This window comes from Clinocottus analis, unplaced genomic scaffold, assembly GCF_023055335.1.
Source record: "Clinocottus analis isolate CAN_PGR_092001 unplaced genomic scaffold, fCliAna1.0.p SCAF_13, whole genome shotgun sequence".
In the NCBI taxonomy this organism is placed as follows: domain Eukaryota; kingdom Metazoa; phylum Chordata; class Actinopteri; order Perciformes; family Cottidae; genus Clinocottus; species Clinocottus analis.
Window position 1 is genome coordinate 12,274,051 of NW_027175854.1, and position 13,450 is coordinate 12,287,500.

General features: G+C 40.6%; 1 protein-coding gene across 6 annotated transcripts in view; it reads left to right on the top strand.

The window, feature by feature from the left end:
- tln1 (talin 1) overlaps positions 1 to 13,450 on the top strand; it is a 75,997-nt gene that overhangs the window by 10,760 nt on the left and 51,787 nt on the right. For 2 of the 6 annotated variants that reach the window (XM_068573742.1, XM_068573743.1), the window contains exons 2-9: positions 4,839 to 4,910; positions 9,000 to 9,166; positions 9,898 to 9,995; positions 10,307 to 10,436; positions 10,744 to 10,896; positions 11,361 to 11,503; positions 13,152 to 13,279; positions 13,408 to 13,450. The exon at positions 13,408 to 13,450 is cut by the window's right edge and continues 18 nt beyond it. In XM_068573742.1, the coding sequence (XP_068429843.1) occupies positions 9,037 to 9,166; positions 9,898 to 9,995; positions 10,307 to 10,436; positions 10,744 to 10,896; positions 11,361 to 11,503; positions 13,152 to 13,279; positions 13,408 to 13,450 (825 nt within the window). In that variant the 5' untranslated portion in view covers positions 4,839 to 4,910; positions 9,000 to 9,036. Of the gene's footprint in view, positions 1 to 4,838; positions 4,911 to 8,749; positions 8,801 to 8,820; positions 8,903 to 8,999; positions 9,167 to 9,897; positions 9,996 to 10,306; positions 10,437 to 10,743; positions 10,897 to 11,360; positions 11,504 to 13,151; positions 13,280 to 13,407 lie in introns of those variants that run through there. The other 4 variants (XM_068573746.1, XM_068573744.1, XM_068573745.1 and 1 more) reach the window with 4 other exon arrangements.

Sequence of the window (13,450 nt, forward strand, 5' to 3'; positions counted from 1 at the left end):
GTTATGCGGCCTTTAATACCATAAAAATGCAACACTTATGCCATATTACAATATCTAGGAGAAAATCTGGTCTCTTATCACAATATCGATATGTTCTTGATATACGATCGCTCATCTAGTGAGCTTAAATATGATTTGAGAGCTAGTGGGCTCTCTATCACGAACGATTCATGATAAATCATCAATAATATATTGCTACAAAATAAACATTTTACAAGAACAGAGTGGAGAGGGATTAAAACATCAAAATACTAAAAGAGAGAAACTACGGACACAGGAAACAAATATATGTTCTTTTACTGTGAATGTCTCCCGCTTCACACTTTTTTTTCAAAACTTAAGACAGTGTGGATTGTAACAGACCCAAGATCAGTTCCCTTTCTATGAACATTTCATATTGGGAGTTTCATAAGTAACTAGACTGACAAGAGTATAATTCAGCGTCAGCAGGGTAAACACAGCTGCATCCAGTAATATGAACAGATCACTCTGTCACTGAGCTCTGGAACAAGGTTTACTGTCACTGCGTCTCCATCGCCCCATGTCCCAGCGGTGCACAACAAGAGACCTCAAATGTTTGAACTGAAAGCCTGATGGTGCTCGAAAAGGAGGAGAACTGGCGCTCATCCAGGTTGATGTACAGGTGTGGTGCTGGGTGTGACCATCGGTCAGTTTTGTGCTAAAGCAGTGCAGGCAGCAGGGCTGGTGAGGCCACTTTCACACAGGATGTTTGAGACAGTACAGCTTTGTGTACTCGGCTGCACTGTGACTTCGTGGTCAGCTGTTCTTCTACACAGCTTGCTTTACTTCTGCTATATTGCTTTACTGTCAACTCTTCTACATTTTTAGCAAAAGCAGAAGTGAAGGCATTTTCACCTTTCTGTTGGGTTATGCCAAAGAGTTGTAAGCGTTGAAACTTAATTCATAATGTTAACCTTCTAAGTTATTAATCAGCACTGTTTTTTTTTTGTTGCTTGTTTATTCATTATGTATTTCTGCTCAGGTTTAGATAAAAACATCAGGCTCCCCTAATATTAGTATTACACTATTTGTAGAATTCCTTTCTGCGCAGGATTGTTTCCGACTTGTGTGATCAAAGCTTTCAAATGACTTGCTGCATACTAATGGACAAGGCAGTCTAGCAAAAATCTTATAGTGTCATAAATGACATTTATAAAACCACAATAACATAAAATAATCCCTTACATGTGTCAGGAAATGAAGTAAGACGAGGATGACATGTAGTAAAGGTGCCCTTCCGAACTTCGACCGTGGACGTTGTGATTATGAACCGATCTTGAGAGTCCACATCGGGGCGTTTGGTGCATAGTGTTACGGATCATGTTGGCCAAAAAAATGCTGATCAAATCCAGGTCCTTCCTTTATTCAGCTTACTAGTGTTGCAGCTTGGTCTCTCTTTCCGACAACATATCATATACTGCGAGCATTTAGCTCCGTATCCCAGTGAGAATTAGGGTAAAATACACAGATTCTTGCTAAGGTAACAAATGTGAGCGTTGCAAAAAAAAGAAATGTCTAGCTGCCAGTGTGCCTCTCTCACACAGTGTGTCACCAGTGTGATCACCTGTTTACCAACCAAGCTGACAAGACGTGTAGTCACATGCATCCACATCACTGACGAGCAGAGAGAAACTCTGCACACAGATGTATATGCGAGCTGCTGAAGTTACTCACTTCCACCAGCAGTTCAGGATGTGACTCGTGAGGTTCTTGCACAGCATCACACAAGGTCCAGGGAAGAGCCTCACAACAGCAGACACGCTGTCACAAGCACCACCAATGGAGGAGACACCTGTCAATGTGGACTGTGTCATAGAAAAACCTGACTGAGCTGGATCCCCTAACTCGGAACCAAACACATTCATACATCTAACATCTATCTTGGTCGAAATAATGGGAATGCGTCAACAATACGTTTCTCCTGCCGGGATGTCAAAGTCGGTCTGGATTGATACGTTGATCAAATGCACATCTGTTTAGTGAGTTACAGATGTAAAAAATAGTTATTTACACTACAAAGTCTCAGGTAGAATTTAGGCATCAGCTGTGACTTTTGACTATTTTCAATATCAATTGTTCCTCCCTTTTTTTGGAAAGCCAACGAGAATGCCAGCGGAGTGGTCGGATTGTTCGACCAACACACGCGTGTACTGTCCGATAAGCTTCAGGCATCGGTGGATATTCTGGGTCACATGCTCTACTTATCAGCTAGGGAGAGCAGCTGCGAAAGTAGAATGTGTTGTTCTGGCATATTAAGATAAGAGGTTATTGTAATATTCCTCTGCGCTTTACAACAGAGCGAGGACAGGAGATAGAGTATCTGGCTGCTGACAGGACAGGATGACAGTTGCCCGCTTTCACTTTACAGTGTTATTCTGAACCAAAATGACGGGAAGGGAAGTTGGAAAAGAAAAGTTGAGCATTGAGGATGTAGCTACAAGGAGCCTGTGTTTGATGCTTCAACAGCAAGACTAGAACAGGTACACTGATTAATGCTCATGATAGCTCAGTTCCATTGAAAGGACACGTAAAAGTGTAAAAATGAGAGTGATGTTTTGGCACGTACAGTAGCCGGACACCTCAAAAGAATGCACCATTGTTCACGTTCTCAGTTACACCTGCCTGTGTTTGTTCAGTCCTGTTGTGTTCAAAAGGAAAAATCATTGGTTTGCTCACATCAAACAAAGTGTGGTTTCAAGGTGTGTTGATATATGTCCCATTAATTGGATGCTCATGTCATCGAGACAAGAGAGTTTCTCCTTGTAGAAACTGTAACTCTGAAACGGAGTGTGTCGACCACCAGGTCCTGACCCCATGTGACCTCAGTGCAAACAGTGTTAACCATGATGAAGCTGAAAGCTACACACACACAAACACACACACACACACACACACACACACACACACACACACACACACACACACACACACACACACACACACACACACACACACACATTCACACCCATTCACACCAGAAGTGCAGAATCGGTCGACCTCCAGCATACACTCATGCGTATTTCCGCTGCTGTGCTACACTGTAAAGACCTAGAAGTAAAGTGAACTTCTTAAGAAATTAGGCATATTTGGAAGTCTACTGAATTCTTTTGTTTGTTTGTTTAATCAAACTTCTTTAGTTAACTTGTTACTGTTATGCGGCTGATCATATTTTGTGATGTTTTTGTAATGCAGCCTTTAAAACTAAGAAAAGACCACACTTATACCATATTACAGCATCAACAATCTAAGATGATCTCTAGTCTCATACCACCATGTACATATCATATCAATACGTTGCCCTGTTTTTAATGTGTCCCTGCCTAGCTGATTGTGATTGGCTGCTGTGGACTTTAGCGCTCTCTTCCACATTGCTCAGTAATTACTGTTTTGTCTCAGCACTTCCTCTTTCAGTCAGGGTGGAGTAAGAAGCATTCACAGTACATATTCTCTCGCTTCAGGTGAATCAAACTGAAGGGTCACGTGGTTTTGCTTTTTGGTCCTAAATGTTTTTTTAATAATAAACGTACAAACCTGAATGAGCTTTGGATGAGTCCTTGTTATCTCTCCTTAATCCAAACTAAGAGTCCTTCCATTCACTGCAGACAGGATACTCTGCTCCCAGCTGAGTCAGAGCTGGGAGCATACAGACGGCTGAAATGCCCTTTTATGGCATTGACAGGCTTTTTAAAACAGGAAATGACATCAGTTCATTGAAAGGGGCTCTCACAAGAACCTTGTCATACCAGAGTGAAGGAAGGTTTTAAGTTTGTTGCTTGGTGGATGGCTGCTAAACAAAGCAAGAAACAATTCTGTGCTGAATGACAGCAGTGAGCGACTTGGGTTCCAGCCAGAGGCCTGAGGTGCATTCATACATGTTGCAGCAGAGAGAGAGTCAGCCTCTCAAATATTTCTTCACTAGTAAGAAGTGACGTCATTTAACAGGGACATATAACAGAGCTTCTGAGCCAGAGTATTTTCTGCACACAAAAAAGGCAACTGGACAAGTTGGGAGGATTTTTTAATTTTGTGACGATTAGTGACCTTTTTTTTTTTTTAAACTTTATTGAATTTGTAATGTAGTTGATGATAAAGGACAACTCAAGCTTCAGTACAAAGGCATGTTCACAAAGAAAGTTAAGAAGTGAATTAAAAGAAAGTCTTGAATTGTTCCTTTAAGTTATAACGGAGATTCTTGCAATGTTTTTTAAGATCCAAGTTGTCCTGTAGCATTTTGATAGAAAGAGTATGGCCTGTCTTCTTGTACATGGACATGACACGGTTCCTTTTAGGTTTTGGACTTTCTGGGTTCAGGAGCAGTGAGAGAGGAGTTACTTCTATCAAGTTGTACCAAAGATCCTCACCAGTGAGAAACTGGTCGGACACTATATTGCCAGTTCAGGAATGATTGACTCGATACCTCTGTAAATTCAAGTGCTGTTTGTTTGATCAGAGATTGTTGTATTTATTATTTTAGTTTAGTTTTGGTTGTTTTTTTAAAAAACTTATTTAGGATATTGTTTCTCATGTCTAAATATTCTTTAAAAATAAAAGGGTGTACTTGCATTATTATGCTGTAATATTATCATTATATCCGTGGCATAACATGGCATTAAAATTTCAATAATATAAGGGACAATGTATTGTCTAACAAACGTAGTGACCATTTGTAGAAGAAATTCTGTTCAGAAATATCACAATTGTAATTTCTTGTGTATTGGTTGATTTCTTTACAAACTTAAACTCAATTGGTCATGAAAATATGAATGCGTGTATTCTAATAAAAATTATTCTAACATCACATCTTTCCTTTCCTTCAGCCAGCGACAAAAACCCATAGTTCATCACCTGACGGGGCAGGAGGGCTGTCACCAAAACACCCTTAACATCAGGTATTTACTTCACTCATCTTCTTTTTTAGTTTAAATAACCCCATAGGAAAATACAGGGCTTCACACAAACTATTAAAACAGCTTTTGGTTGTCAAAAGTTAAACTTAAGTTATAGGAGACTTCACAAATGTGCTTTCGGTTTTTCTATGCTCAATTGGTACGTTAGTTTGTGACGTTAACGGGTTAGTCCAACTTTTTACCCCGCTGCTAAACTACTACCTGTGCTTCACCGTTGTCTCTAAAACATGTGAGCAGGCACCAGCAGACATGCAGTGTTGTCTGGTCCCAATTCTGACCGCAACATCAATGATTTAATATAACTAATGCATGCAACAAATATTAAAAATGTATTTATTTCAGGTGGGACGTCTTGCTTCTTGCTGTCAAAAATTGGTTGCCAATTTCTTAAGATGCTTTCCAATGATAACCTGGCAACCCTTACTGTGCAATAATGAATTGAAGGCGAGTATTAAACAGCAAAAAAAAAAACGTTTTGTCTGATATATCCAATAGTTTAACAAGATGTTGTATTCATGGCTATCTTAAAAGTCCCCTTTTTGGTTGCTCAGCTCGTTTGGAAACCTTGTTGAAGTGATAATTAATGAGTTCACCTTTTATCATAGTGGATCTTTTGTTAGTCTTCACCATCAGTTCTGAGGATAAGGCAATTTCCTTACCTGTTTTCTAGTTAATACTTCTACAATACCCAGCATTCATTTTGAGAGTCCTATCCTGAGATCTGATCCCTTTCTGGCAACACATCCGCCTGTCATCAGAGAGGGAGCCAGAATGGAAGGAGGAACTGATAGTGAGACAGTGTCAGCAGGATGTGTGTGTGTGAGGGGAGGGGGGAGGGGGGGGGCAAGAGGGGGAGAAAGTGTGTGTGTGTGTGTGGGGGGGGGGGGTTGTTGTGACATTCAACTCCTCTAAGCTCTGATGCCAATACACAGCATGTTGTTGTCACACGGCAGTTAAGTCATCTGTCATCTCTGAACAACTTTAAAGACACACCTGCTTACTTTCTTCCTTCTGCTGAAAGTATCTTGATAATACGTAACCTCCCTTGTCAGACCTTCCAGGATTTGGATGAGTTTTTGCAATTATTGCAACTGGAAATTGCTCAATGAGTACCACTGATTCTCAATAGAATAGAAATTCACTGCCCTGTGGGGCGCAGTGAGGGGTTAGGTGTCTTGCTCAGAGACACTTTGAGGTGTGAACTGTGGGACAGGGGATCAAACCAGCTACTTTGTGGTAACGGGACGACCACTCATCCCCCTGAGCTACAGATCTCCTAGCCTCTGTTTCCGGCTGCCTCCTGACGTGGATTAAGGACGTTTTTTTAAGGGTATAATATGCAGGAAGTTGCTCAGAACTTCACTACAATATGTTGGTGACTGTGGTGCCTGTCTTTTCTCTTATCATCTTGTTCTATGCTGTGTTATGAGGTGACCATATTTGAATGATAAGCATGTAGTTGTTGCATTGGGTTGTTAAAATCGCAGCTCTCAATGAGCTAGCGATTTATGTGTGAATGTGTATTTATGTATATAATGTGCATGTACGTCTTCTAGTGAAACTGAGGGAAAATCCTAGTGTATTGTCGTGGGCCATATTTTTTTAAAGTGTTAAATAACAGTAATAAATACGCCAGGTATATACACATACAAAATATATCACAATATATATCAGCGGGCCGTTTGTCAATACCACTGAAGAACAATACATTTTTAGAGTCAACGTTTATTTGTCGACATTTATTAGATTTGCTAAAATCATGGATCAGAGGCACTGATCAACATAACAGTTTTTTGGCTGCCAATGCTAATTGATTGATAATAGTTAATGATCCATATTTACATCCCTTTGTTGTTTGATTATAGCAGCTCGTCTACAAGGATCCATACTTTTTTAGTCAGTAAACCATACACAATTATAAATGTTACACTTTTACCTTGTCAGTCGTTTATTGTGTTTTTCTCTTTTATAAAAAAACATACAAGTCAAATGATGGATAAATAAAAGATACTATTTGTATTAGGGCTGAGCAAGTTAACGCATCGTTATCACAGCAATTATTTAAAGGCATTAATTATTTGATCCTGCGTTAACTGCATTTATTTATTTATTTTGCATTGGGAGGGTTTTATCACTGCCCCAGGTGCTGCACTTTAAATCTCTCCAGGCGGCGTAGTTCTGAATCGGGCGTCTTACGGCTCTCCCAGTCCGGCCCGTGTGAGGTCAATAAAAAAAATATAAATAAATGCACGCCATGAATGCAATAGAACGACACTGCTTTTACTTTGAAGGCGATTTATGTACGTGCGTGCGCTTCTGTAGCCTCACTGACAGGCAGCGTTGACGACATGCCGACTTGAGCCTGATGTGAAAGCACATCTTGTTATGTAGTTTCTTTGCTCAGCGAGCAACAGGTTCTGCCACGAGCCGCTCCACCTCACAAAGCGCTCACAGGCAGTCAGTCTTACAGGAGCCTCATGCTGCAGTCTCCAAGTCCAGACTGAACATTATTTGCGTATGTACAAAGCTCCTGATCACACGGTCTGACACACTGTGGCAGAGCACTTTAAGTCAGTATCACTTCTGGATCTTTACTCTTCTCTCAAAGAGGATAACTTTCCACGCAGGCAGTGGCATCCTCAGAAATGTTCAGTGCACTTGTTCAAGCCAACATAGACTGAACTTTTCTCACTGAGTAAGAAAAACTGAACTGAAAAACAAAACATCAGTATAAAGTTAATCAATTGCTGGTCTTTAACATACATCTTTAATGTAAGTAACAAACTGAACATGGACAAGAGAAGGAGTGGCTTGTCCCTAGGGATCCTTACTACTGAACACACTGTTTATGTTGTTCCCTGATGAAATACAAATGCTTCTTCTGATACCTTTTTTTTTTTTTTTTTAAAACATAAAACTGATTCATATACTATATATATGCATGTGTGTTAACTTGCTGTTGCTCTTAGAGTGCCTGTTATGTTGTTTTGACAACATTACTTTACAAGGAAAATGCACAATACACTTGTTTTTACTTCATTATTGAATTTGGTGCATATTGTGATAATAGCAGAAAAATCATGCGATTAATCAGTTGAATTTTTCAACTTTGCCCAGCCCTAATTTTGATGGATTAAAACAAATCTTGTCATTAGTAGTTTTTAATAATGTAAGCTGCTTGGAGGTGGTAATAAGTCATAATTAATCTATAATATCCATTTTGTATTCATGTGAAAACATCTGCTTCAAACAACTGGATTTATTTAGGTTTCTCACCAACTCTACATTTCACAAGATTGAATTTGAACACATCATGATAACATTATAATTGACCTACAGCCACTGCTCATTTTCACTGAATAGAACTTGAACACATCATAATGTAATGTTGCGGTGCTGCTAATGCTACCAGCTCTGCTATCAGTTTAAACTGACCAACTTTTTTTCATCTCAGGGTTCTCTGATCTCAGGGTTCTATGCTTTGACCTCAAGGTTCTATGCTCTCAGGGTTCTATGCTCTGCTCTCAGGCTTCTATGGTCTGACCAAAATGTTCTATGTTATTATCTCAGGGTTCTCTGATCTCAGGGTTCTATGCTTTGAACTCAATGTCCTATGCTTTCAGGGTTCTATGCTCTGATAACAGTGTTCTATGCTCTAAACTCAGGGTTCTATGCTCTGAACTCAGGGTTGTATGCTTTGATCTATCAGATGCTTGAAGAATCGTGAAGGGATCTTTATGGATCAACAACTAACCAATAGGGGTGTAACTGTAGTCCGTTACACCCCTATTGTCTTCACTATTACATCAGTCAGGGAGTGGCTGAAAAATAAGGCTGAACCAAACTTTCTAATCCAAGTCCAGATATAAAAGGTTATTGATGTGTTTAATAGGAAGAGGAGTCTGTATTAGCATCATATGCCAACCAGAATCTACTGTGATCATGTGTAAAGTGTGGTTGAAGACTCTAGGTTGGTGCGTAACTGTGGATGTGGACACAGTGGATGTGATATTGTCATGGGCCACAATGCTGTACGATGGATTTGTCTTAACTGCTTTATTTCTCATGCAGGTAGGTGTGAGTTGGGCGGAGGTGCAGAGCAGCAATCATGGTGGCCCTGTCCCTAAAGATCGGTGTGGGGAACGTAGTGAAGACCATGCAGTTTGAGCCCTCCACCATGGTGTACGACGCCTGCCGGATCATCAGGGAGAGAGTTCCTGAGGCGCAGCTTGGACAGCGTAAGATTTCCCTCCAGCTCTGGCTCCTCCTACTCATCACACAGATAACGCTCACCCGTCAAAAGGCACCAGTGGGCATCATCAGAGCTGCTTGTTAGATGCTAGAAAAGCTACAACACACACGCACGCACGCACGCACACCTTTTCAATGTTGAAATAACATTTTGAAAACCAACTCTTACATCTCTTTTCATTGTCCAGACATGCATGGGTGAGGAAAGAAAACCCAGTCTGAGGCCTTCTCTCTGTTCTGCCACAATGAGATTTTTGCTTTAGTTTGATAGGTGAACACAATTCATGTACTTATTGAAGTTTTGTTATGATGAACCTGGCCTGCATGCTAATAATTAGGATACTGGGTGAATGTGCGAGAGCTCTCGTTGCATACAATAAGAGTGATGCATGCAGAGTTCTGTCTTATTACATAAGCTGTTACAGCAGCAAAATCCATCTCATTTTATGAAGAGATAGAGTTAGATGAAGTATCTCTGACTTTCATTAAGTCAACAGCCTGTTTCTAATCTGCAACTTCTGAAATCAGTCAGTCATTAAGTGGTTAAATGTTGTACAGTGTGACCTGAAATGTTTGGAACAGATGTATGTGCTAAAACAGAACCACTGACTTAGTTAACATGGACAGGGAAGCTGTGCACATATTCTAAATGTTACATCCAGCACAAGTGCCAGCCAAAAAACACGCCCAGTGACACTGTTTCTGTTTCCTTCTGCAGCCAATGACTATGGACTGTTTCTGTCTGACGAAGACCCAAAGAAAGGCATCTGGCTTGAGGCAGGAAAGGCTCTGGACTACTATATGTTGAGGAATGGGGTGAGACACTTTGCACACACTCTGCACACCACTTCAAATACTTCACTTTTACCACACAGCAGCTTTCCATGCAAAATATGCTCATTGTCAGTACAACCCACCTGTGTGGACCTCAACAACTACAGGGTGTGTTACTAAATAGACAGGACTTTCTAATAGTATCAAAGGTAAAAATCAGTGCCAGATTATACTGCAGCATTGTAGCATTAAAGAGCTTTCAGAGGTCAGATGACTAAAAAAGATCTGTACAAGTACTTATTTTTTGACATCTAGCAACACAGAACTCCTGACTTGTTTCTTCTGTCTATCAGGACACTCTGGAGTACAAGAAGAAGCAGAGGCCTCTGAAGATCCGCATGCTGGATGGCACAGTGAAGACCGTCATGGTGGACGACTCCAAGATCGTCAGTGACATGCTCATGACCATCTGTGCTAGAATAGGTCAGCTCTAGCCTGCACTACTCAAACGTCACCTGGACAACTGTGATGTGTTTGGGCGAAATCATTTGAATACAATTCAATGTGTTTTGTGAAGTTACAAATGACAAATTAGCCTCTGAGGGCTTTACAATCTTTAGACCTGTGACCTTCATTGTCCTGGGACCTCACATCGGTTCAGGAAAAACTCCCCCAATCTGCCCATTGTCTTCACAATAACAAATATTGTCACTGATGGTTAATGCCTGTGTTTAATTTAATCCTCAGGGTGAATTTAAAATTACATGTTGCAACCCGTTTGTTTGGACAGGCATTACGAACTATGACGAGTACTCGCTGGTGAGAGACATTGGGGAGGAGAAGAAGGAGGAGACCATGGGCACCCTAAAAAGAGACAAGACTCTGCTGAGAGACGACAAGAAGATGGAGAAGCTGAAGCAGAAGCTCCACACAGATGATGAGTGTAAGTTAAAAAACACCTGCCCCCCTTACTCACCCGATGGCCTGTAGCAGAAACTGACCAACAATGATATGGTTTCACTTCCGTTTGTATTGTATGACTCAGCTTGATGATGTGAATGTATTCTTCTTTCGCACAACTGGCTAATACGTCTCTTACTTGGCCTCTGTAAGTTTGCAACATTAATAATAGTCCAGAGGATCTATTAATATATCAATCAAACATCCCCTGATGCTGTTTTACATGTGAGAAAAATACCATCAAGTTACAATTTCAAAATGGTTATGGTTACCTTTGCCCATGTTGTGGCATTGGGTGTTGTAATGATAGCATTTGAGTAAAGCTAAAATCTAATATGTAAGGATTGGTTGCTGAAACCCTCAGCACACTGCATGTTGTGCATGTTGTATGTGAGCAGGACCATCAAGTCTTTGCTGTTCTTGAGTCAGTTTGTGCGTTTTCCCCAGTGAACTGGTTGGACCATGGCAGGACGTTGAGGGAACAGGGTGTGGAGGAGACGGAAATGTTGCTGCTGAGGAGGAAGTTCTTCTACTCAGACCAGAACGTGGACTCTAGAGACCCTGTCCAGCTCAACCTGCTCTACGTACAGGTGCGTACAGGCGATCCCTTTTCTTTCTCCCCTTCTTCGTTGGAGGGTTTTCTAAATGAATCAAGGCTCCTTGTGTTTAAAATATGACAATAGGCAGGTTCAATTCTGTATTCACAATTTATTCTACATTTTTGTATCTCCCACTTTAGAAAGTCTTTATTTGGGATGTGGAAATGTAGGAACAGAAATGTTCCTTCTCTAGTTTTTCATCAAAGACAAGCTGATAATAATTTCTGAAGATAAAAGGAATGTATCAATAGAAACAATATATTTGGGGGCACATGTAACACAACTTTATGAGCAGGTTAACAGCTGAATTAGACGCTGTTCAAGATGGAATAACCAGGCAGTGAGGGCAGAAGGACAGAGTATAGGGTATGCACATCCAAAACACTCCGACAGTTGCTGGACCAAAAAGCAAACTGAGGGTAAAAAACAGATCCCATCAAATCTCAAACTGGACCAATCAGAGGAGCTCTGGAGAACAGCGTGGGATCCTCCCACATAGGGGACAAAGAGTTCCTCCAACAAATCTAGACATATGACACAGGCTGTGATGGTGACTCAATGATGTCTGAGGAAGATGTCTATTTAACGAAGACGTCAGTCTTTTCTCGTTTTTTTAACCTAAACCAAAGAAACATTCCTGAATACAGGTACGAAAGGAATTTGTTCCTGTATTCATATCTACTATTCAACCTACTAGCTTTTCTCCGTGTGATTAGTACACAGGACGAGTGACACTTTAGAAGGAGCCTAAACTAAGCTTCAGCTGAAACCAGCAGCCTATCACATGAGTCTTAACGGACCATTTTTTCATCTCAACAGTAACTCCTTACCTGGACTTGGATTTGTTAAAAAAAACAAACAAACAAACATTGTTTTTGGTTGACAGCTGTATACTACTAACCCAGTATGGATGGAATATGATGGCTAGCTCATAGAACTTTCTTTTATTATCTAGAGACATTTTGCTAGCTCTGACTAACGTTACACTCTCTGCTAGCACCAGCCCAATAGCTACTGAGCATGTGCAGCTCTCAACAAAGAAATGAGATGGCTCTTTGACTTCAACATACATTTTGTGTTGTTCAGAGACGAAAATCCCTCATCTTTCGGCGAAATTTGCCACTTTGAAACCAAAATAGGTGACTTATGTGAATCGTGTAGATTTAATGTTTTTTTTTTTTTTTGGGAGGGGGAGGTATTTATTTTCAGTGAACAGGTGCGTGTGCTAGAAGGAAGTGTGAGCGCATGGTAATAAAAGATTTTACGGTATATCTAAGTCAAGTTACCCAGGAGCTCTGTTGACATAGACTTTATGTCCTTCTCACCTTTTTTGACCCCTGACCCATTTTCATGCCTGGTTGTTGTTGTTCTTGTCTAGCGTAAACAAGCTGATGAATAATTTAGAGAACCTGATCTCTGTTCTGTGCATAGACATATTCACAATCCATCAATCCAGCATTTTAGGCGTTTTTGATACTGGTAGCAGTATCAATACAACTCTGCAGGTGAAAACACTGCACTGCGAAGTCCTCTAAAAAACATGCACTCCCTCCAGCCGATCAGTATCAAAAATTCTCCTTGGCCCAATCTGTTTTTTTAAACTGAAAAAGTAATTTTGTGTGTGTGTTTGTATGAACAGGCTCGTGATGACATCCTGAATGGATCTCATCCAGTCTCCTTTGATAAGGCCTGCGAGTTTGCTGGCTATCAGTGTCAGATTCAGTTCGGTGACCACAACGAGTCCAAACACAAGCCTGGATTCTTAGAGTGAGCACTGCCTTCTTATTCACATGTTCTTTGCTTTCTGTTCCATCCATGACTGTTTGACATTTCTGTTTTAAGTGGGCTTTTTCAAATGGTCCTGAGGCTTGTTTGATCTTCCCCCCACATCTTAGTTTAAAGGAGTTCCTGCCCAAAGAGTACATCAAGCACAAAGTG